Source organism: Geotrypetes seraphini, chromosome 11 (assembly GCF_902459505.1).
Source record: "Geotrypetes seraphini chromosome 11, aGeoSer1.1, whole genome shotgun sequence".
In the NCBI taxonomy this organism is placed as follows: Eukaryota; Metazoa; Chordata; class Amphibia; order Gymnophiona; family Dermophiidae; genus Geotrypetes; species Geotrypetes seraphini.
Genome location: NC_047094.1, coordinates 115,183,023 through 115,207,677, shown reverse-complemented (window position 1 = coordinate 115,207,677; position 24,655 = coordinate 115,183,023). Strand labels below are relative to the sequence as shown.

Here is a 24,655-nt window from a genome sequence, read left to right as displayed (position 1 = left end):
CATCGAGAATCATTTAAGCAGGGGCAACCTGCAACTCATAGGCCTCCCAGAATCCATCGCAGTTTTTGGGTTTTTGGGAAAAGTGGTTAGTGGAATCATTAGCATTGCAGTCGACAGCAGGGCCTCTACACATTGAGCAGCACACTGATTGGGGCCGAAGCACGCACTAGGGAGAAGACCTCGTGTAGTAATCTTGAAATTTTTGAACTATGTACACAAAACAGAAATTTTACAAGCGATTTGGGCCAAGGGTCCCTTGACATATTAGAACAAACAGGTCTTGTGTTTCGTGACATGTCAGACTCTGTGCTTGACATGTTCCCAGCTAGAAACCCCAGGAGAGACAGGGCTAGGAAAGAAGTTCCCAAGCCCCGCAGAACCCAGCAGCCTAAGTTCCCTGTCTACACTAGAGAGGATCTGACTGAAGATGAGTTTCTTTCTGACCATTCCAAAGCTGAGGACATGGAGACTCAGTCCAGCTCTGCTAGGTTTGTCCACAAAACTGTGAGTATTAGGTTTAGGCAAAATGCTCCCATGAGAAAACCCAGCAATTTCCAGAACATCCACAGGGGGAGCCCAAAAGAGCCTCAGAGCAGTGCAGGCACACTGAGAGCAGGGCTTGGCTTTCCCCCTGAAAAGCCAGCTGCTTTCCCTTCAGAATCAGAGAGGCCAAGGAAGGGAAAAGGTCCTCTCTCCGGTGCTCAGCAGCTAGCCAGCCCAGAGCAACTAAATAGCCTGGAACCCATGGAAGTGGAGATTGTAGCTCCTTGCCAGGAAGCTGAGGCCACACCTCAGGTGGAAGCAATGGAGGTTTGTGAACAAATACTTCCAGAATCTGAAGCCATGGAAATTGGTATTGCCTGCAAGGCTAGTAACAAAAAACTGTTTTCTTTTTTGTGAAGTTTTTCAAGCAAGCCACTGCTTTAAAGTGAACTGTTTTTGTATGCTGTTTTTAAGTTTTGTATGGACAATTAGCAGGGCTTGTGTTAGCCTGTAGCCTAGAAAGGAAGAGGGTTTTTTAAAAAACTTGCAGTTCCTAGTTTCTGCCTGTAGGGGCTGCAAGATCCCACTTCTACCACCACTTCTGTGGCCACTGGGCCCTGGACTAGGCGAATAGCGCCCCGGGTAGACCACAGGTAAATTGCACTGGCGTGCTGATCAAACTGGAGACAGTCCTCACAGGCAAAATATCCAATAAAACAATCAGTAGAAAACCAGGTAGTTAGTCAAAATCCTATCTAGGGTTCTTAATTCCACAAAACAAAATCAGAATGGCAAACAAGAAACAAAAAGGAAAGATTCAAAGCAAAAATCCTGGTAAGCAAATCTGGATATACAAAATCCCTGTGCCTTATCAAGTTTGGCACCACTTCCTGCAGCTAGGCCTCACCTGGGCCTAGGCCTAACTCTAGAGAGAGTTAATCTCACTTAACACAGAAAAAAACCAAAACCTCCACTGCATTACTTCCACAAAACACCAAAGCAAAAAAGTAAATGTTCAGGAGGCTCTTAGCTTCTGAGCTGGGGCGGGAGAACTGCCAAGTTTGTCTTCACTAATATTCAAATATTCCCACCCGAGGTCTTGACAAACTTCTCTCTCATTAGAACTGTTCTCACTCCCTGTACATTGCTACATTAAAAAAAAACAAAAAACCATTTTTCCAGCAAAACAAACTGTGAAAGCAACAGTCCTTTATAACCTTCCAGCCACAGAGTTCTGCCCCCATCTGGGCCCTTGCATTGGGCCTCACTAGAGCTGTGAGCCCAGGTAGCAAAAGAAAAGAAAAAAAAAGCAACTCTTCCTTTCTAGGCTATAGGCTGTAACACAAGCCCTGATAATTGTCCATACAAAACTTAAAAACAGCACACAAAAACAGTTCACTTTAAAGCAGTGGCTTGCTTGAAAAACTTCACAAAAAAGAAAACACAGTTTTTTAGTTACTAGCCTTGCAGGCAATACCAATTTCCATGGCTTCAGATTCTGGAAGCATTTGTTCACAAACCTCCATTGCTTCCACCTGAGGTGTGGCCTCAGCTTCCTGGCAAGGAGCTACAATCTCCACTTCCATGGGATCCAGGTTATTTAGTTGCTCTGAGCTGAGCACCAGATAGAGGACCTTTTCCCTTCCTTGGCCTCTCTGATTCTGAAGGGAAAGCAGCTGGCTTTTCAGGGGGAAAGCCATGCCCTGCTCCCAGTGTGCCTGCACTGCTCTGGAGCTCTCTTAGATGTTCTGGAAATTGCTGGGTTTTCTCATAGGAGCATTTTGCCTAAACCTAATACTCACAGGTTTGGGGACAAACCTAGCAGAGTTGGGCTGAGTTTCCATGTTCGGAATGGTCAGAAAGAAACTCATCTTCAGTCAGATCCTCCCTAGTGTAGACAGGGAACCTAGGCTGCAAGGCTCTGTGAGGCTTGGGAACAGCTTTCCTAGCCCTGTCTCTGCCTCTCCGGGGGTTTCTAGTTAGGAACACGTCAGGCACAGAGTCTGAATGATCACAGTTTTCAGGACTATTCCGCACGAGTCTCCCTGCAGCGTAAGGCCTATGCCCCACAGTGCGCTGAACTGCATGTCCAATTTGCATTAATCTACCCAGCTAAGCTGAAGGTCTACTATGAAGGCAAACCTCACCTTTTCGATCAACTGTAGGCAGAGACTCAGTTTGTCTTCCGGATGGTTGTTCCTTCCACTAGTAGCTCGCCTTCTTGACCTATGTGGGCATGACCAATTCAGTTTCTTTGTTTGGCTCTTTGGTTTTGAGTATTCTTTACAAGTTTATATTGCATTAGAAATCCCAGAGTGGGGTTCCTTTCTTCATTCCAGAAGATTGGACTGTGCCACTTTACACTCGGTTTGACTGATTTTGTACACCAGGATTTAATCTGGAACCCTCACGGACATATTGGTCAGAGCTCTTTGAGTTTCAATAGAGCATTCTGGGGGTCCAGACAGGATGGACAGTTTGGCCAAACAGTATTGCAAAATTTATTCTCCTAAGTTACCAACTCTCCCACCATCCCATTTTGGTTAGCTTGGAGGTCACCCACTAGTAAGAATACCTGCCTGCTTGTCCTGGGATAAAGCACAGTTACTTACCGTAACAGGTGTTATCCAGGGACAGCAGGCAGCTATTTTCACATCCCACCTTCCTCCCCTGGTTGGCTTCTCTGCTAGCTATCTGAACTGAGGAGACGCGCCCTGCGCTGGGCGGGAAGGCACTCGCGCATGCGCGGTGCAGGCGACTCGAAACTTCGAGTTTCTTCAAGCAAGTCTGCTTGTGAGGCGTCCGCATTGGGGCTCCGTTGGATCACGTCACCCACTATAAGGCTTCAGTTACGCATGGTTACAAAGCTAACTATGTGACATCAGATGTACCAGTTGTCTGTGGAACATTAGAGAAACATTTATGCAGCTTCCCAGGTGGCAGCTGACTGTAAAACATCGGCTGCAGTACCCATAACTAGAGTAACAGATGCAGCATCCACATACTGTATATGTCATAACATGCACTATCATTTCTAGTACGAAAGACAACTCTGAATCTGTAGGTAGTCAACCTCTTCTCACGAGAACTCTTGTAGGGAGTTTCATTTGCATACTTTTTTCTCCTCCTCCCTTACCTCCTCAGTTGTCTTCCTACAAGCAAGATAGTAAGAGCTTGTCTTTTCTGCTCGTGTATATTTTTATCTGAATTCGGGTTTTTTTTATAGTTATATAAGAACATAAGAATTGCCGCTGCTGGGATGAAGTAACGTCATCGTGGCTGATGGCAGCCTAGGGAGATAGCTCCGTGGTCCCCACGGCGTTTTCAGGCTTTTACGGGCTCCTGCTTTAGTGCTTTTGATCGTTGCTCTTTGATATTGTGTGTGGGAGCTTCGGAAGACAGTGCAGCGATGGCGACGCGTAAAAAACAGCTTGATATTAAGACTTTTTCATCGTTGACAGCGAACGGGCCACTAAAGTCTGAGAAGATGGTGGCAGAGCATGTCAGGCCTGTACTGGCAGACCAGCCGCCTGATGCAGGTGGAGATCATGAGAGGAGCCGCCGCCGCGTCTTTCAACTAAAAAATACAATACAGCAAGGCGAGCAGGAAGCAGGCCAGACCGAAGCTCCGACTTAAACTGCCAGTTGGCAGGCTCCCTTGCCGGAGTTATTTTTCAGTTTAAAGGTGCCGCGGCGGCTCCTGTCACGAGCCGTACCTCCTTCAGAGAAGACTTCTAATGCAGGTGGGGATCGTTAGAGGAGCCGCCACGGCACCTTTAAACTGAAAAATAACTCCGGCAAGGGAGTCAGCCAGATCTCAACGGCAGCCACTCCCCCCCTCCCGCCCTCTCTCTGTCTGCCGAAAAAAAACAACAAAAAAACCAACAATCGCTGGCATGTAGGGGGAAGGGGAGCTTGCAACAACAAAAACTCCCGATGCCCGCAACTGTGACCACCCCCCCAAAGTAAACTCCCCTGGAGCAAGGGGGGAGAGGGAGATCATTCCCATCTGTCCGAAGAAGGAACCGGCAGTTAGACGGTCAGCTGGGGGCAGGAGCAAGGGAATCAATCATGAGATGAGGGTGGAGGACAAGGAGGAGAATGATAGCTGGGTGGGGGTGGAAAGAGATGCCTGATTGGGAGTTGGGGCCTGAGTTGGTGAGGAGAAGAGAGACATGGGATAGCCACTAGAGAGAGAGGCTTTGGGCTGGTGAGAGAAGCAGGCATTTGGAGTGCAGGTAGGAGAGAGGGAGTGCATGGATGGGGTGGCCCACCACCACCTCAGCGAACAAGAGCTAAAGGAACCCCTCCCCTCCCCCGCCAGGAGTGTGCGGGCAACTGACCACAGCTGGATTGAGGAAAGGGCAAGGGATCCCTTAGCTGGCACCGCTGGAAGGCAGCTTCAGTGAAGGTCTGGGCAGGGAGAGCGACAGAAAAAAAAAAAGATAGAAAGAAAGAAATAAAGATAGACAACGGGAGGGAGAAAGAAAGATAGAAAGAAATAAAGAAAGATAGACAGGGCAGGGAGAGAGACAGAAAGAAAGAGACAAGGGGGCAGGAGAAAGACAGACAGACATCTATTCTAGCACACGTTAATGTAACGGGCTTAAACAGTAGTGTGTATGTATGTATGTGTGTGTGTGTGTATATATATATAAACAAACAAATGACATGGATGGTAACAGACTCACAAATACAAAAGGAAGAGGGTAGAACTACAATATAATAGGAAAGTAAACATTGAAAGGGCAAAACCTGTTTTGGGCCGCCGCGGGAGCGGACTGCTGGGCAGGATGGACCTGTGGTCTGACCCGGCAGAGGCACTGCTTATGTTCTTATGTAAAACGAGAGAATAGGTTTATAAGATTTTAATCAATCTCATCAAATAGCAATGATGTTTCGGGGCAATAACGGATGTCAGAAAAGTGACTAGATATGAAAATGACTATTGTTCAAAAGCATCTTTGAAAAGAGAGGATTTTAGTGCCCCTTTAAATTTGTGTACATTTTTTTCTTCCCTAAGAAAAGAGGGTAGAGAATTCCATATTGAGGGGGCAGTTACCGAAAATATTGTAGTACGTCTTGTATTAATATCTTTAATGAGGGAACATTTAGGAAATGATGATTTATAGATCTGAGTAGTCTCGGTTGAGCATGGTGGAATAAGAGGCACGGGATGTGCGAGGAGCCGCTGCTCACGGCTTTGTGCATACTGCGGAAATGAGGAGGAGGGAGCCGGTAAGAAGATAAAATACCTGGGGGCTGCAATAAAAACGCAGCATCACACCACGGGCTGCATAAAATGGCCAGGCGGGCTGGATTCAGCTGCGGGCCTTGAGTTTGACACCTGTGCCCTAGGGGGTCTGGTTGGGGTAATTTTCGAACCTCCAGGCGCTACCGCTAGCTCCACCTGTTACCCAACCAAATCTTACTAACACTCTGTAACCCTAACCTAACCACCTCAATCACTCAAACTTCATAAGACCAACGCTAAAATCTCTGCTCTCCTATTCTATACATAAGAACATAAGAAATGCCTTCACCGGATCAGACCATTGGGTCATTCTAGTCCGGCGACCCGCACACGCGGCGGCTAAGCTAGGTGTTGCCTGTTGAAGACCCGTATCCCGCAATGTGATTTGCAAGAAGGTGTGCATCCAACTTGCACTTGAATCCCAGAATGGTAGTTTCCGTCACAACCTCCTCCGAGAGAGCATTCCAAATGTCCACCACTCGCTGTGTGAAAAAGAACTTCCTGATATTTGTTCTGAACCTGTTACCCCTCAGTTTCAGTCCACGACCTCGTGTCCGAGTCACATTTGACAATGTGAATACCGATGTATCTTGCTCAATTTTGTCGAAACCTTTCAGTATTTTAAAAGTCTCTATCATATCCCCTCGCAGTCTTCTCTTCTCGAGGGTGAACAATCCCAGTTTTCCGAGGCGTTCTTTGTAGCTCAGATTCTCTATACCCTTTACTAGCTTCGTGGCTTGCCTCTGCACCCTCTCCAGCAGGGAGACCAGTGTTGGATACAGTATTCCAAGTGTGGTCTGACCATTGCTCTGTAAAGCAGCATTATGAAGTCCGCCGATCTACTCATGATTCCCTTCTTTATCATGCCCAGCATCCTTTACTGTCCTTGCCAGCATGTAATCTGTCATCCCAATCATCACAAGCCAGGGTAAATATGTAGACCTATGTCATGCTAGCCTTCTCACTGTATATATGCTTGTATGCTAGCCTTTTCACTATTTAAATGCTTCTGTGCTTGTCTAGTCACTGTATATATGCTAATATGCTAAACTAGTCACCATTTTACACTTGTATGCTAGCTTAATCATGGTATATATGTTTATACACTAACCTTGTAACTATTTTATGCTTACTTCCTCCCTCTCTAGTATACTAAGCCCCTCTAAACATTCTTTATACTAAGTTCCTATAACCCTTCATTGGAGTTCCTTTTCTATCCCAGGTCCTGTAAACCGTGCCGAGCTCTACGATTGTGGAGAGGATGCGGTATACAAACCTAAGGTTTAGTTTAGTTTAGTTTGTTTGCTAGTCATATCACTGTCCATAAACTGACCTGTTCAGGTTGACTGTGCCACAGACAAATGCACAAGCTTTAGTCACATACTAGCGTAGTCATTGCCTGTATGCTAGCTTTAACCACAGTTCATATAACCATCCTTGACATCCCCCATACACGCATATGCAACCCCACCACTACCCATATACAGCCCTAGCAGTGAAGGATGGACATTAGGACACGCCAAACAAGAAAAGATTATGTGTTGGTGAGGGCTTAGTAGGATCAAAAGTACCAAGGAGGGCCAGACAACAAAAATGTACCAACCAAAAGGCACAACAGCAAATAACATGGAGAGGAGGCCTACTAAATACAAGATCCATGAGCAAGAAGGGAATACAGATCGCAGACCTAAAAGAACACAATCTGAATTTCCTGATGATAACAGTATCACAGATAACAATGGGGTTATTGTCAACGAGGCTTGCCCCTTGACTACCACATCATGCTCTAAAATAGAACAGGGAAGAGAGGAGGGGAGGGGTTAGCAGTAATACACAATCCTAACTTGGGTTTCCAGCAAATGAAAACCACCCAGCCAGCAGGAGCAGAAAGTTTACTTCTGAAAACAAGGAACACAAACGCAAGAGCATAAAAATTGCCGCTGCTGGGTCAGACCAGTGGTCCATCGTGCCCAGCAGTCCACTCATGTGGCAGCCCTTAGGTAAAAGACCAGTGCCCTATTAGAGTCCAGTCTTACTTGCATATGATCTGTTCCGGTAGGAATTTATCCAACCTTGTCTTGAATCCCTGAAGGGTGGTTACATAGTAACATAGTAATATAGTAGATGATGGCAGATAAAGATCCGAATGGTCCATCCAGTCTGCCCAACCTGATTCAATTTAAATTTTTTTTAAAAAATTTTTCCTTCTTAGCTATTTCTGGGCAAGAATCCAAAGCTTTACCCAGTGCTGTGCTTGTGTTCCAACTGCCGAAATCTCTGTTAAGACTTACTCCAGCCCATCTACACCCTCCCAGCCATTGAAGCCCTCCCCTGCCCATCCTCCACCAAACGGCCATACACAGACACAGACCATGCAAGTCTGCCCAGTAACTGGCCTAGTTCAATATTTAATATTATTTTCTGATTCTAAATCTTCTGTGTTCATCCCACGCTTCTTTGAACTCAGTCATGGTTTTACTCTCCACCACCTCTCTCGGGAGCGCATTCCAGGCATCTACTACCCTCTCCGTAAAGTAGAATTTCCTAACATTGCCCCTGAATCTACCACCCCTCAACCTCAAATTATGTCCTCTGGTTTTACCATTTTCCTTTCTCTGGAAAAGATTTTGTTCTACGTGAATACCCTTCAAGTATTTGAACGTCTGAATCATATCTCCCCTGTCTCTCCTTTCCTCTAGGGTATACATATTCAGGGCTTCCAGTCTCTCCTCATACGTCTTCTGGCGCAAGCCTCCTATCATTTTCATTGCCCTTCTCTGGACCGCCTCAAGTCTTCTTACGTCTTTCGCCAGATACGGTCTCCAAAACTGAACACAATACTCCAAGTGGGGCCTCACCAATGACCTGTACAGGGGCATCAACACCTTCTTCCTTCTACTGTCTACGCCTCTCTTTATACAGCCCAGCATCCTTCTGGGAGCAGCCACTTCCTTGTCACACTGTTTTTTCGCCTTTAGATCTTCGGAGACTATCACCCCAAGGTCCCTCTCTCCGTCCGTGCATATCAGCTTCTCTCATCCCAGCATATACGGTTCCTTCCTATTATTAATCCCCAAATCTCTGCATTTCTTTGCATTGAATTTTAGTTGCCAGGCATTAGACCATTCCTCTAACTTTTGCAGATCCTTTTTCATATTTTCCACTCCCTCTTCGGTGTCTACTCTGTTACAAATCTTGGTATCATCTGCAAAAAGGCACACTTTTCCTTCTATCCCTTCAGCAATGTCACTCACAAACATATTGAACAGGATTGGCCCTAGCACCGAACCCTGAGGGACTCCACTAGTCACTTTTCCTTCCTTTGAGCGACTTCCATTAACCACCACCCTCTGGCGTCTGTCCGACAGCCAGTTTCTGACCCAGTTCACCACTTTGGGTCCTAACTTCAGCCCTTCAAGTTTGTTCAACAGCCTCCTATGAGGAACTGTATCAAAGGCTTTGCTGAAATCCAAGTAAATTACATCTAGCATATGTCCTCGATCTAGCTCTCTGGTCACCCAATCAAAAAATTCAATCAGGTTCGTTTGGCACGATTTACCTTTTGAAAAGCCATGTTGCCTCGGATCCTGTAACCCATTAGATTCAAGGAAGTACACTATCCTTTCTTTCAGCAACACTTCCATTATTTTTCCAACAACTGAAGTGAGGCTCACCGGCCTGTAGTTTCCTGCTTCATCCCTGTGACCACTTTTATGAATAGGGACCACATCCGCTCTCCTCTAATCCCCAGGAATCACTCCTGTCTCCAGAGATTTGTTGAACAAGTCTTTAATAGGACTCGCCAGAACCTCTCTGAGCTCCCTTAGTATCCTGGGATGGATCCCGTCTGGTCCCATCGCTTTGTCCACCTTCAGTTTTTCAAGTTGCTCATAAACACCCTCCTCAGTGAACGGCGCAGAATCTACTCCATTTTCTCGTGTAACTTTGCCAGACAATCTCGGTCCTTCTCCAGGATTTTCTTCTGTGAACACAGAACAGAAGTATTTGTTTAGCACATTTGCTTTCTCCTCATCACTCTCCACATATTTGTTCCCAGCATCTTTTAGCCTAGCAATTCCATTTTTTATCTTCCTCCTTTCACTAATATATCTGAAAAAATTTTTATCTCCCTTTTTTACATTTTTAGCCATTTGTTCTTCCGCCTGTGCCTTCGCCAAACGTATCTCTCTCTTGGCTTCTTTCAGTTTCACCCTGTAGTCCTTTCTGCTCTCCTCTTCTTGGGTTTTTTTTATATTTCATGAACGCCAACTCTTTCGCCTTTATTTTCTCAGCCACTAGGTTGGAGAACCATATCGGCTTCCTTTTTCTCTTGTTTTTATTGATTTTCTTCACATAAAGATCCGTAGCCATTTTTATCGCTCCTTTCAGCTTAGACCACTGTCTTTCCACTTCTCTTATGTCCTCCCATCCTAACAGCTCTTTCTTCAGGTACTTTCCCATTGCATTAAAGTCCGTACGTTTGAAATCTAGGACTTTAAGTATCGTGCGGCCGCTCTCCACTTTAGCCGTTATATCAAACCAAACCGTTTGATGATCGCTACTTCCCAAGTGAGCACCCACTCGAACATTACAGATACTCTCTCCATTTGTGAGGACCAGATCCAATATCGCTTTTTCCCTTGTGGGTTCCGTCACCATTTGTCTGAGCAGAGCCTCTTGAAAGGCATCCACAATCTCCCTACTTCTTTCTGATTCCGCAGACGGAACATTTTTCCCCTATAACAGCCACCGGAAGAGCATTCCAGGTTTCTACCACTCTCTGGGTGAAGAAAAACTTCCTTTCATTTTACGGAATCTTTTTCCTTCTAACTTCAGCGAGTGCCCTCTCGTTCTCTTCACCTTGGAGAGGGTGAACAGTCTCTCTTTCTCTACTAAGTCAATTCCCTTCAATATTTTGAATGTTTTGATCATGTCCCCTCTCAGTCGTCTCTTCTCAAGGGAGAAGAGGCCCAGTTTCTCTAACCTCTCGTTGTACGGCAACTCCCCCAGTCCCTTAACCATTTTTGTCGCTCTTCTCTGGACCCTTTCCAGTAGTACTATGACCTTTTTCATGTGCGGCAACCAGTGTTGGACGCAGTATTCCAGGTGGGGGCGTACCATGGCATGATAACCTTTTCAGATGGGCATAATGGTGCTATATGTTACCTCCGACCTAGACACAGAAGGATGGCAAAACATTTTGAATCTCATTGAAGAAACCAACCTAAAATTCTCCATATTCTGGGTCTGCGGTGGACTTTAATCTACATGAAGATGACCCAACATGTCAAAAAGCCCAACGGATAGTCCAATAACTGGAAGGACTGGGCCTACACAAAACAGGGGGAAAAACCCCATTCTAAAGGACATACCTTAGATGTGCTGTTTGGCAAAGAGGAAGATATAGGCGACTGCAACCCCTCCACAGTGAAATTGCAATGGACTAACCACTATTTAGTACGCCTCTGAAACAAAACCAAAATGGGAAGAAGCTTCATAGACAGTACCAAATTCAAAACCAGACTGGAGACACACCTCAAAGAAATCAAAAATGATAGCACAGACCTCACACAATGGATAAGACTCTAGGATGAAGCACCTGGGTAAATATACATTATTTTGTTCTGAGCTTTAATAGGTTTGGGGAGAAAGACTCAATTGTAGGTTCCCTTCTAAAGAGCTTTGGGGAGAAAAGCTCAATTGTAGGTTCACTTCTAAAGACAGTTTAGATCTTAAAAGAACAAACTTTACTTAGCTAGTCTCACGTATGAAGAAAGGCTAAAAAAACTGCGGATGTACTCACTGGAGGAGCGAAAAGAGAGGGGGGACATGATTGAGACCTTTAAGTATATCACGGGGCGTATAGAGGTGAAAGATGATATCTTCAGTCTTACAGGGCCCTCGGTAACCAGAGGACACTCGCTGAAAATCAGGGGAAGGAAATTTCAAGGTGATGCTAGGAAGTACTTCTTCACCGAAAGGGTGGTCGATCATTGGAACGAGCTGCCTCAGCAGGTGATTGAGGCCAACAGCGTGTCAGATTTTAAGAGAAAATGGGATATTCACGTGGGATCTATAGGGGAGTAAAAGTCAGGGAGTGGGTCATTGGTATGGGCAGACTCGATGGGCTATGGCCCTTTTCTGCCGTCAATTTCTATGTTTCTATGTTTCTATAGGATAATAGCCTTTTATAGTTCTACAGTTTTGTAAGCTTGAACCTTCTGATAAGAGATAGTTTCTGGCAGGCAGGCAGAGCAGGGTCTGGCTTAGTCTCCATTACCAGTAAAGAATCAAACAAAAAATTAGCATACAATATAAACCTAAAACTATCTAAAAAACAAACACTAAATAAAACATTTAATAAAATCCTAAGGCTCTCTATACTACTTTAATATATTCCTAGTAGCTTAATAAGAATTAATTAATCAGCTCAGTAACAAGATGCAGACAGTAGTCCAGCAGCAAGAGGGTTGCATATCCAGTCTTTTGCATTGAGTGTCACATGTATGACTTCCTCTCAGTTGGCAAGAAGTTATATGCGTGTGCTTGCTGCAAAGAGCTCCTAGTTCTCGGAGAATGAGTACATTTTCTTGAGGCTAGAGTAGCAAACTTGGAGGAGCTGAGGGAGACAGAGAAGTACATAGAGGAGACCTACAGGGATGCTGTAGAGAAGTCCCACCTCCAGTCTAGTAGCCCCTATGTTGCCTGGGAGGAGAGAGGTCTCCTAGAAGGAGAGCATCACCCTGGTGAAGTAGGAAATAATCTTGTAGCTAGGACCTGTCCACCAGGGGATGCAACATCCTCTCTCACCGAGGATGTGTCTCAAGGGGCTTCTGCCCAGGAGGGAAAAGTTAGGACAGCGGTTGTAGTTGATGATTCGATTCTTAGGCATGTATATAGCTGGGTGGCTGGTGGGCATGAGGATTGACTGTTCACTTGCATGCCTGGTGCGAAGGTGGCAGACCTCATGAGTCACATAGATAGGATTTTAGATAGTGCCAGGGAGGAGCCAGCTGTCCTGATATATGTAGGTACCAATAACATAGGAAAATATGGTAGGGGTTCTGGAAGCCAAATTTAGGCTCTTAGGTAGAAAGCTGAAATCCAGATCCTCCATGGTTGCATTTTCAGAAATGCTCCCAGTTCCATGCGCAGGACCCAAGAGGAAGGTAGAGCTCCGAAGTCTTAATGTGTGGTTGAGACGATGGTGTAGGGATGAGGGATTTAGATTTGTCGGGAGCTGGGCAACCTTCTGGGAAGGGGGAGTTTGTTCCAAAAGGACGGACCCCACCTTAACCGGGATGGAAACAGGCTGCTGGCGCTAACGTTTAAAAAGGAGATAGAGCAGCTTTTAAATTGAGATGCTCGGGAGCATCTCAGTTTGGTGTGAGGTATCCTTGGAGGATACTATTGAAACAGGATATTTAGGGAGTTCCGTAGAGAGGTTCCAATAATGGTGAAAGAAAGTCAGGAGGGTTTAAGAGGAAGGCAGAGTAAGACTCAAATTTTCCCTGTCTTCTCAGCAGCCTGTAGTTACAAGAAAAAACAATTTGAAGTGTCTGTATACAAATACTAGAAGCCTAAAAAATAAACTAGGAGAGTTAGAGTATATAGCACTGAATGATGAGACAGATATAATAGGCATCTCAGAGACCTGGTGGAAGGAGGACAATCAATGGGACACTGTGTTACCTGGATACAAATTATATCGCAAGGATAGAATAGATCAAATTGGAGGAAGGGTGCGCTATACGTTAAAGAGGAATTGAATCAAATAAAATAACAATCATTGGTCCTAAGCTCACACTAGCAGGTCACTTATCTAAGCCCTGCGGAATACAATATCATGTATGCTGAGATAATCATAAGAAGCTAAAATGCCCAAGCTAAAACACCCAGTTCAGGCAGGCTAGAACATCAGATAAGTTAGGTCTGCAGCTAAATATAATTCAGCATTTTATTATGAGAAAACTTAGTTCAACACTCAGAAAAACCAGTCCCAGACTCCTTCATATAGATTTTGCTCCTCAGTGACTGTGTCCTTAAAAAGGGACTGTGCTTGCACTAGCGCATTTACAGTGCTTATCCTGTTCCTAATCTTCCTCACCATGACTCTCATCCCTTCATAGTTCCTTTTTCAGAAGTTCAGTGCCATGGCCATCGTTCTGGATTGATATTTTGTTCTTGTGTCCAGGTTGAAGTGGATCATATTGTGATCACTGTTTCCCAGCGTCCCTTCTACTTCTATACCTTGTAGTCAATTTAGAATTAAGTCCAGAATTGCATTTCCTCTCATATTTTCCTTGACAAGTTGTTCCAGGAAGGAATCGCCTACAGCATCCAGGAACTTGGTCTCTCTACTGCAGCCGGAGGTGCCTAGGTTCCAGTCTATCCACGGATAATTGAAGTCACTCATGATAACTGCGTTGCCTCCCTTGCAGTTGCATTTAATCTCGTTCGTCATTTCTCCATCAATTTCTTCGGACTGTCCTGGGGGTCGGTAGTACATGCCGATCTTCGTTTCCGTTCCATTTGTTCCCAGAATTTTGACCCATAAAGACTCTACCTTATTTTTCATTTCCGACGTGTTCTCTCTGGTAGATTCAATTACCTCTTTTATATATAGGGCAATACCCCCACCTTATTGTCCTACTCTGTCTCTGCGGTATAGCTTGTATCCCGGTAGCACAGTGTCCCAGACGTTGTCCTCGTTCCACCATGTTTCCGTGATGCTGATGATGTTAAGGTTATCATTTTGTGCCATAGCTTCCAATACCCCCATCTTATTCCTTAGGCTCCTTGCGTTCGTGTACATACACTTGAGTTTGTGGTCTGTTACTTTCTTGCATTTCTTTACCTCTTGTGTTCCTTTCGATCCATCAGGATTTCTGTCTTGCCTATGATCTGGTGAGTCTTCCCCACCATCTTCCTGCACAGTATCCTCTGGGTATACCGGTTCCTGAACCATAGATTCTTGGTCGACTGTTGTCTTTCCCCTTTCTTCCTAGTTTAAAACTTCTCAATTTCTTTCTGATGTTGCTTACAAGTAGCCTTGTTTCATCTCTGCTGAGGTGGAGTTCATCTTTCCTGAATAGTTTGCTCTTCCCCCAGAACATCGTCCAGTTACGTACAAAGTGGAATCCTTCTTCCTCACACCAGTGCCTCATCCATGTGTTGACTGCTTGTAGCTCCATCTGCTTCTTCTCGTCGGCCATGGGTACCGGCAGGATCTCCGATCAATGCTACCCTCAGCTTTCTGGTATTCAGCTTCCCTCCTAGCATCCGGAACTGGTCCTTCAGTCCTTCCCTGCTATAGTTTCTGTTGCTCACATTGTTTGTCCCCATGTGGATCACCACCACTGTATCTTCCTCTGCCACGCTGTCGATGATCCTGTCGATGCAGCTCACTATATCTTCTACTTTGGCTCACGGTAGGCAGGTCACCAGCCGATCCTGTCTTCCTCCCGCTATGTGGCTGTCGACTTGTCTGATGATGGAGTCCCCCATGACAACTGCTGTCCTCTTTATCTTCTCTTGCCTCTCTAGCCACAGATCCATGTCCCTGGTGTATGACTATCTCTCCAGCCGTAGGTCCATGTCCTCTGTGCACTTGCGATTCGCGAAAGCGCCCTCCTCACCCAATTTTGGTGTCCCAGAAGCTGGAATCACTTCTCCAGCAGAATCAGAGGAAAGCAGGGCCTCTCCGCAGGATAGTGTATAATCCATGCATGGTTCACGCCCCTTGCGGGCCACAGCATACATGATACACGGCTGTGAATCCGAAAGCCATCCACCACATTTACAGCATGAATCCATGCCATCCTGTCCTGAGGTAGCCATCTGTGAAGTTTGGAGCAAAAATAAAGCTTCTAAGTCCAAAAAATATACTTTTACAAACTTTGAAGAAAATTCAAGATGGCCACTGTGGGTGCTGATTTTGCATTAAAAACGCACAGGAAAAATGCAGGGAAATGCGAAAAAGGCAATTTTACAGGTGGGGGGGGGGGACCAGGGCATGCAGGGAAACTACCCAAAACCCCGATTTCAGCATCCCCCCAAAATCAGATACTGCAGAGACCTGTGCTGCAATGAAAGTCTAAGGCAGCCTGCAATACACAGTGCAAGCAAGGAGATCAGTACCTCAAACTGGATTTTTCAGGTCTTCTGACCCCCTCACCTTCCCTGTCACCTCAGATCACGACCAGCAGCACCCCTCAGGGAAATTAGGAAAGACACGCGGTCCGGTTCCAATCCCAGCGTACCTCCACGGAACTGCAGCAGCCTGCGCTCTACCCCTTTGCAGATGAACCAGGGGAGAGATGGCTCCCAAACCCAGAGACCCGATCTAATCTGCAGGCTGTTTAGAGGGCTTACTGCAGTTTAAGCTCACAGAGCACCCTCCAGAAGCAGAAAAAAATTAAAATGTTTGCGATCTCCCGCCGAAGGATCACTCCCACAGAGTTGATCCGCAGCACTTGGGCAAACCCGCAAAACAAATCAAATAAAGACTAGGAATTGAAAACAAATCACGAGCAGAAGAAACTGATTTCACCCATGCAGCGAGGCTGCAGGAACAAACTGAGCATGATAGGAAGCTACAAGGCAGATAGCCTAGAGGGGAAGGAACAAGTTTTATTAGCCCTGCAGCCGAGGCTAAAGAGGATGCAAGATCCCACGAGTTCAGCCTCCAGAGGGATTGTACAAGAATTTATTATTATTTATGTTCATTAATACTGTATATTTAGGTTTAACTTTGAATTGCTTAGATATGTTTGTATAGCAATAAATCAAACATCTGCAAGTGTAGGTACAATAGGTTGCAGATAGGATATGTCTCACCAGTTTCTGCTGCCTCCCTCTGAAGGGCTCTTAATGCCTCACGATTTTGGTTTCTTTTTAAATCCAGGTAAACAATCTGGAAAATATGTTTTAAAAATTCTTTAGCACAGTAGAAGCGGATTGGTAATTCCCAGTACCTTCAGGGATCATCACTTTCCAGCAAGAAATCTGACAAAATTGTATACTTTTTATCTAGACCAGTGGTCTCAAACTCGCAGCAGGGTGGCCACATGCAGCCCGCCAGGTACTATTTTGAGGCCCTCGATATGTTTATCATAATCACAAAAGTCAAATAAAACAGTTTCTTGATCATATGTCTCTTTAGCTATAAATTACAATATTATTATTATTATTAAGACTTAGCCAAAAGGAAAGATTTATAAACTATAAAGAGTTTTACCTCATGCAAAATTGTCATTTCTTTAATAAGACATTAACTATTTTTTTTCTGAGGCCCTCCAAGTACCTACAAATCCAGAATGTGGTCCTGCAAAGGGTTTCAGTTTGAGACCACTAATCTAGACCATCTGTTCCACAGAAACACACATATATGAATGATTGTTTAAAAACAATACTATCCAAATTGAACAAATTGGCTGTTATTACTTCAACAAAAAACACCATGTTTTTTACCACCTGGAGACCCACTGGGGCAAAAGGGAAAGATGCAGTCTGTTCTTTGGGTGACTACAACCAGAGAGGCATTGCATCCTAGTCACCTGGAAGTACTGAGATCTAATACAGCAGGATATTATTGGTTTTAGCCTACAATAAGCCTGTTTGATTATGCTCATCTTAAAAGCTACCTCATCCGCACCATCCTGTGGTAGCACCCCTTGCTCTCTCCAGTTTTGTCTCATTTCCCCCTTTAAATGGCAGAGCTCATGGAGCTGATGTTAGAAGTTCCTGATTAATTGTCTTTTCTTTCAACCCCTTCTTCTTTGGAGCAGCTGCATGAATGTGTGTGTCTTCTAGGTGGTTGTGATGTTGACTGCCTTTCTGCATGCTAGTGTCTTATCTAGCAAACCTCAGCCCCAGCCAATTTGAAAAGCAGACACAAAAGGGAAGATTCTCAAAACTAAAATGTGCCTTTAACGTGCTCGTTAAACCGGTTCCAGCTAGTTTAGCATGCATGTATTTTAGTGCCGGATTATCAAATCGGCTTACCATGGTCTTTTCTGAGTTTCCTAGCAGTCTCGGATATTGCCATGCAAATGTAGTACAACGAGATAATTAATATTAAAATGAGCACTCCGAGCGATTCTCTATCATCGCCGAATGATTCCCTATCCTCGTTGTGCCGTATTTGTGGCCAAAATTTGACGTCAGGTCTGAGTTATCGTAGCCTTACTTTCTGATCAGTGCCTGAGCGCTGATTGGCTCAGGCACTGACAGAAACGTAAAGTCTGACAGCTCAGGCCCCCCCCCCGTGCAAATTTAAAAAATAAAAGCAAACCCAAATCAAAGATCTGTAGAAGAGATGCCCACTCTCTCCCACCACATCGCACAATCCCCCAACACTACTACCCACCCCCCAGCAGGAGAGATGCCCACTCCTTCCCACCATCGCCCAACCCGACAACTCCCCCCCCCCATGTCCCCGATGACCCCCCCACCCCTCCCTACCTTATTTATGAAGTCCAGCCAGAAGGATGACTACCCACTCTGGCTGACAGGCCCGCCTCTTACAAAACGGCGAGTCATCCCCTTCCCAGTGCATCCTGGGATGCGCCAGGGAGGGGCCTAAGGCTCTAATTGGCCCACGCTGTTCTGCTTTAACATAAACACTGCTAACATGTAATGAATTAGCAACAGCCAACAGGAACTCAAGAAATATCCCTGTGGATGCTAAAACTGATTAGACAATATCCTTCAGAGCCCAAAGGGCTAACTGGCATCCAAGATACAACTTGGGGAAGCCCAGTGCATCCCAGGATATACCGGGAAGGCCCGCAATTTTGTAAGAGGCAAGCCTTTGTGAATAAGGTAGGGAGGGGAGCCATCAGGGGCACGGGGGGAGTTGGGGGCTGGGCGACAAAAGGAAGGAGTGGGCATCCCTCTCGGTGAAAGGGGGTGGTGGTGGTGGGTGGGTAGTTGTAATGTTGAGGGATTGTGCGGAGAGAGGGAGTGGGCATCTCTTCCACTACAGGATAGGGGTTGGGTGGGTAGTAGTGTCAGGGGATCAGGGACTGTGCGACGCAGCGGGAAAGAGTGGGCATCTCTCCCACTGCCAGGGGTGGGTGTCCGGAAGCTGTGTGAGCGCGACGGGAGAGAGTGGGCATCTCTCCTGCCGATTTTCAATTTGGTTTGGTGAGTTTTGTTTTTTATTTTATGTGGGTGTATTCTGCATATGTGCTGATCGCTACCACCAGCAACTCATCTCAAGTAAATTTAGCAAGTCTACATGAACATCCGCGAACCTCATTTGCATACAGGGTCTTTTTAGAATGACTTAACTTTTTAAAATCATTACAATAGCAACCTCGGTAGCTATTTTATCATGAAGTTTTGAGAATCTTCCTCTCAGTCCTTCCCAAATATTAAAGTGCACTGTGCTAGCTGCAAGAAGCACATTTCTCTAAATGATTTTATTACCTGTTGCTTATCAGTTAGGACCTCCTCTGCACGTTCTTCCACCTCCTGCAAGAACTGCAACACAATCTCTGGATCCTGAGGCATGTTCCGAAGAGGATGACGCTAGCCAGATGCTACCACCACAGATATAGTTTTATATGCTATCTCTGCACAACTTCTGTACTGCAGCCACCAGTTTTCCTTCCCCAAAAATCTTTCCAGCTATAAAAAAGCAGACAAATTTACTGCATTTGGATCAAAATAACAATTTTAGATATAATTATTCACCTTCCAAATTCCAGCTCACAGCAAATTATGAATTCAAGTTCAGTATTTCCCCTGCTTCAGAGTTTACAATCCCAAGGGTTAAATTTACTAGTGTTCATTATTAATAAATAGGCCACCTGTCAATAAAAAGAGATTATGTCCTTACCTTGATAATATAATTTCCAGTAGATAGGTATGTCTCTCCACGGTCGCAAGCCATCTGCAGAAGGAATCCACTCCAGATTTTTACTGTGTCCTAAGAGCTCCACTGCCACCTGCAGTTAGTACCCAAGCATGCTAGAGGACAAAGAGAGGACACCTCAACAATACAACTGTTCTGCTTTAACATAAGCACTGCTAACATGTAATAAACTAGCAACAGCCAACAGGAGCTCAAGAAATACCCCTGTGGACACTAAAACAGATTAGACAATGTCCTTCAGGGCCCAAAGGGCTGACTGGCATCCAAGATACAATTTGGAGAAGCATATAAAGAAAGAAATAGTAGGCAGGTACAGGAAGGATAGGGCGGGAGTCTAGAATGACACACTTATTTACTGAAAAATATATGATCAAAGTAGGGACATAATCTCTTTTCCAGTGCAATAGGTGTGTCATTCTAGACAAGCGGGACATATAAAAGCAGTCCCAGAGAACTAAGGTGGGCTGACTGTGCTGGCCCGTAACACAGAAGAACCAAAAGGTAGAGTGCCACAACATCCACCCTGCAAAACTTTGCAAAAGTGTGGATCAAGTCACCGCTGTTCAAATCTCCTCTAGAGAAACTGCACTATCTGTGGCCCATGACAAAGCTGCACTTCTAGTCAAATGTGCCTTAACAGAAACAGGGGATTGTGTCCCATAGACAATGTAAGCTGACGAAATGGCCATACAGATCCAACTGGATATTGTGGCCTTGGAAGCAGGCACGCCTCACTTAGATGAATGAATCAGCATAAATAGATGGTCAGAGAGCCTAAACACGCTGATGACGTCTAGATAGTGAAGAAGCACTCGTCTCACATCCAACTCGAGCAAAATGCAGTCTGTTTCTTAGAATCTGTAGGTTGGAACCTAGGAAAACTGACCTCCTGAATCACATGAAATGCCAAAGATGAGAAGAATGAAATTGTCCAGAAGAAAGATGTGCACTAAAATAGTGTCCACAAACTTATCTGTAGATGTACAAATCTTTTATTCTTCCAATTTCATCCTGGTACAATCAATGATTCAATGACTCGACATGTACATGTTTCGGCCAACAGGCCTGCCTCAGGAGTCTACAAATATACACATAAATGTTATGAATAACTTGATGTACATATAAAAAGTAAGAGAAATTGAGACAGCAGAAAAATATATTAGCCCAAATATTATAACATATATATAAAAAAAGGTAAGACCAAAATTTATTTTTTTTTTAAACAGTAATATCAATGAATCAAATTCAACAACAAATTTAACATTGCTGTGAACAAGGCTGCCCTGTGAACTTCAATAAGATAAGTTGCTCAACATTTCATATTCTGCTCTTTTCACTGGTTTTCAGCATTATATCTGCTTAATTTCTCTTCTCCTCCCTGTTTCTTACTTAAAAAAAACAAAAAAGCACAAAAAAAATAAACCCTTCTCTTTCCTCTGTTAAATCTTATTTCCTCTTCCTCTTCATAGGAATAAGGGTAACACTTTATTAACTCTAATTAAATCCTGGTGCCTGTGGCTCAGGGTGACTAAAGTAGGGAAAATCCTGTTATAAATCCTGTGTTTTAGGGTAGCCACTGATTTGTTATAGAACCTGCATTTCTGTTTAAAATACTGTGTTTTAGGTGGTATAGAGCCTATATTTCTGACTTACTAGTTTTTAGCCATTGTATCTGATTAGGTGGAGAAGGGAGAGGCTCTGTTTAACTTCTAAGGTTAATTGCATTATCTTTGGGACATTGCTGTGAACAAGGCTGCCCTGTGAACTTCAATAAGATAAGTTGCTCAACATTTCATATTCTGCTCTTTTCACTGGTTTTCAGCATTATATCTGCTTAATTTCTCTTCTCCTCCCTGTTTCTTACTTTAAAAAAAACAAAAAAAGCACAAAAAAATAAACCCTTCTCTTTCCTCTGTTAAATCTTATTTCCTCTTCCTCTTCATAGGAATAAGGGTAAGACTTATAGTCCCACTATATATATAGACCCAAATAATCAGGACTACTCAAATCAAATCACTTCACAACCAATCAAGATGACCTTTATTCTATGCAATCACTGTGGTGCTTTAATTCCAAGACATACTATTTGGAGGCTTAAGGCTTGCCCCATCTGTCTTCAACTTGCTAGTATTAAGGAGGAGCTCTGCAAACTTAAACAGGAATTGAATACAATTAAAGCAGCTTTCATCACTCCACAAAATCATGCCAACTTACCACCTCTACTTCAAAGAAGTGCTGTGTTGCAGAAGTATGGTCTGGGTCCCTTCTTTCTAAATGCGATCCGAGCAATGTATATTGATCCAGAGGAACGGGTTCTTGTTAATGGGGAACTTTCAGGTTCTTTTTGTATCCGTCGTGGTACCCGGCAGGGGTGCCCCTTGTCTCCGCTGCTGTTTGTGCTTTCCCTTGATCCTCTACTTCGGGAAGTCCAATCTTATCCGGATATACAGGGTTTCCCCTTTTTCTCCCTTCCCCTCTCCTTTCCACTTCAGGATTCTAATACATATGTTACTTGGATGGTTGATCTGAGCTTACAACTATTAAGTTCTCATTTCTGTCTATGTAATTCTCCATCCACCATGGCATGTATTTCTCCTGTGTTATGTTTTTTCATTAGTATTCTAAAATTTTTTTCCAATAAAATTTCATGGAGGTGTACCTTCTTCCAAGGTTAGAGACTATGTCAGACAGTGTTGGCCCGCGGCCCCAGACCCAGAGCTGCAAGCACAACCAGCCGGGTCAAACAGCGACCCCCGAAGGCAGAAAAGGCTCGGGATCACAGTCCAGCAACTAAGGGACCAGAGCTGGCGGAGCCAGAGTCCGGATATAGGCCTGCAGATCTTCCAGGGTGTCACACATCTTCAGACCTCCAGCTTCCATAATGCGCACGTGAACAGGGAACTGGACTACAAACCGGAGGCCTCGATTATGGAACTCAGAGCAGTAAGGTGCCAAAGCGCGCTGCCGCACAGCAACCTCCACAGAATAGTCATTAAACAGGAGAATCTTCTTGCCAGCAAATTCCAACAGGCCCTTCTTCTGATATAATGCCATCAGTTGTCCCTTATCAGCAAAATTAAGGACCCAGGCTACAACAGGCTGGAGCCGTCCATCACCCTCTCTGCGGGGACCCAGGTGATGTACACGCTCCACCAGAATCCGGGTGCCTGCAGGCGAAAAGCCCACGGCCTCTGGGAGCCACTTCTCCATGAGGTCCCACAGCTCTTCCTCTCTGAGGGTTTCCACCAGCCCCACGAACCTGATATTGTTGCGGCGATATCGATTTTCCTGGTCCTCGAGGTACACATGCAGGGAAAAGCAACGTGCTTCCACAGCCCACAGCTGCGCCTCCATTGTGGAGGACTGATCTTCCAGCGTTGCAATACGGGTCTCCGCTGTCTGAAGACGCTGGCCATGGCGCTCCAGGCTGTCACGAATATCATCGACCGTGGACTGGAGTTTAGTAAGCCGGTCATTGATCACCGCTGAGATGTTCTTCTTGAGTTCTTGGACTACGTCCTCCTGCAGCAGCACTTTTGACAGGGAAGAGAATGCAGACGCTATCTTGGAGCCCTGGCTGGTCGTGGAGTCTTTATGGGCATAACTCAACCAAAACACCTCTGAAACAAAGTGCGGTGCGGCCCGTACCACCCAGGAGGTAAGAAGCACGTTCCGGTGTAAATATGCAGCGTCCAAATTGAAAGACAATAAAACAGGAAATTAGGCACGAGAGGGTCAGAGCAGGAGCAAGGAGCCGCCGCTTAGCTCTGCATCATCACGTGACCCCCCCCCCCCCCATTGACTTGTATACAAGTACTCCCAAGTCTCTTTCCTTGGGGCTCTCTCCAAGTACAGCACCAGACATCCTGTATTCATGCATATGATTTTTGTTACCAACATGCATCACTTTGCACTTATCCACATTGAACCTCATTTCCCATTTCACAGCCCATTCCTCGAGTGCGTCTGTCTCATTGTAGGTCTTCGCAATCCTTCTGTGTCCTCACTAATCTGAATAACTTTGTATCGTCCGCAAATTTAATCACCTCACTCGTCGTACCAATTTCCAGGTTGTTTATAAAGATGTTGAAGAGCACAGGCCCGAGCACCGAACCCTGCAGCACTCCACTCATGACGCTTTTCCAGTCCAAGTATTGTCCATTCACCCCCAATCTCTGTTTCCTATTCACCAACCAATCCAAGTGAGTATATCACCCTCAATTCCATGGCTCGCAATTTTTCGAGTACTGGGAAGAGATGTTTGGTAAGAGTCACAAAAGAAGCTCCAATGTGTGATATAGGCGGAGTCAGAGAGTGCTCACGTTTGAGAGGACGTGATGGAGAGGTCCTAGGAGTGTGAAGGACTGAATGCCTCGACTCATGCCTCGTAGAAACTGGCGAATCAGGATCCCTCGTAGCATGCGTCAACAGAGGAATCCAGGACCTAGATGAGCCTCGAAGTGGAGAAGAACGAGGTGTTAAGGGCTTTGTGGTTCAAGACCTATGCCTGGTTTTGGAGGGAGTCTCGATGGGCCTCGAAGAACGAGGTATAGAAGACTCCGTATCCTTCCTTGGAGGCAGGTGCTTCGAATGAGACCTGGATCGAGGCTTGTGCACCACCTCTCGAGCAGACTTAACAGCTGGAGACCTAGATCTGGAAGGACAAGGCGAGGAGTCACTGGAGGACAAAGATCGAGACCTAACAGGTTTTGCTCATTGCGCCTCAACAGAATACTCAGACTGGCTCGCAGAAAGCAGGGTCGAGGCAGGGCAAGCTTAGCAAAAACAGAGGTGAGCTGCCTGGTCAAGATGGCTTGCAGCATGTCCTCGAAGACAGGCACCAAGACCAATGACTCTGGTCTAAAAGGTGCAGCAGTACGCTCCACAGAGGGCAACCTCGATGATGAGTGTTACCTGTTTTTGGAGGCACGCTTCGTAGGAGGTCTCGTAGAGGCACTCATTGCCTGGACTGCCTGAGATTCAGCTGGAGGCTTCTTAGATAGCGTACCTGTGGAGGGAAGAGCAGACTTGCCTGA

At 45.2% G+C, this 24,655-nt stretch overlaps 1 protein-coding gene across 7 annotated transcripts in view; it reads right to left on the bottom strand.

The window, feature by feature from the left end:
* The window catches only part of PDRG1 (p53 and DNA damage regulated 1), an 85,861-nt gene that overhangs the window by 19,111 nt on the left and 42,095 nt on the right, over positions 1-24,655 (bottom strand). For 6 of the 7 annotated variants that reach the window (XM_033963255.1, XM_033963259.1, XM_033963253.1 and 3 more), the window contains 2 exons: positions 19,172-19,372; positions 16,577-16,652 (listed from right to left, as the gene is read on the bottom strand). In XM_033963255.1, the coding sequence (XP_033819146.1) occupies positions 16,577-16,652; positions 19,172-19,255 (160 nt within the window). In that variant the 5' untranslated portion in view covers positions 19,256-19,372. Of the gene's footprint in view, positions 1-16,576; positions 16,653-19,171; positions 19,373-19,583; positions 20,958-24,655 lie in introns of those variants that run through there. The other variant, XM_033963258.1, reaches the window with a different exon arrangement.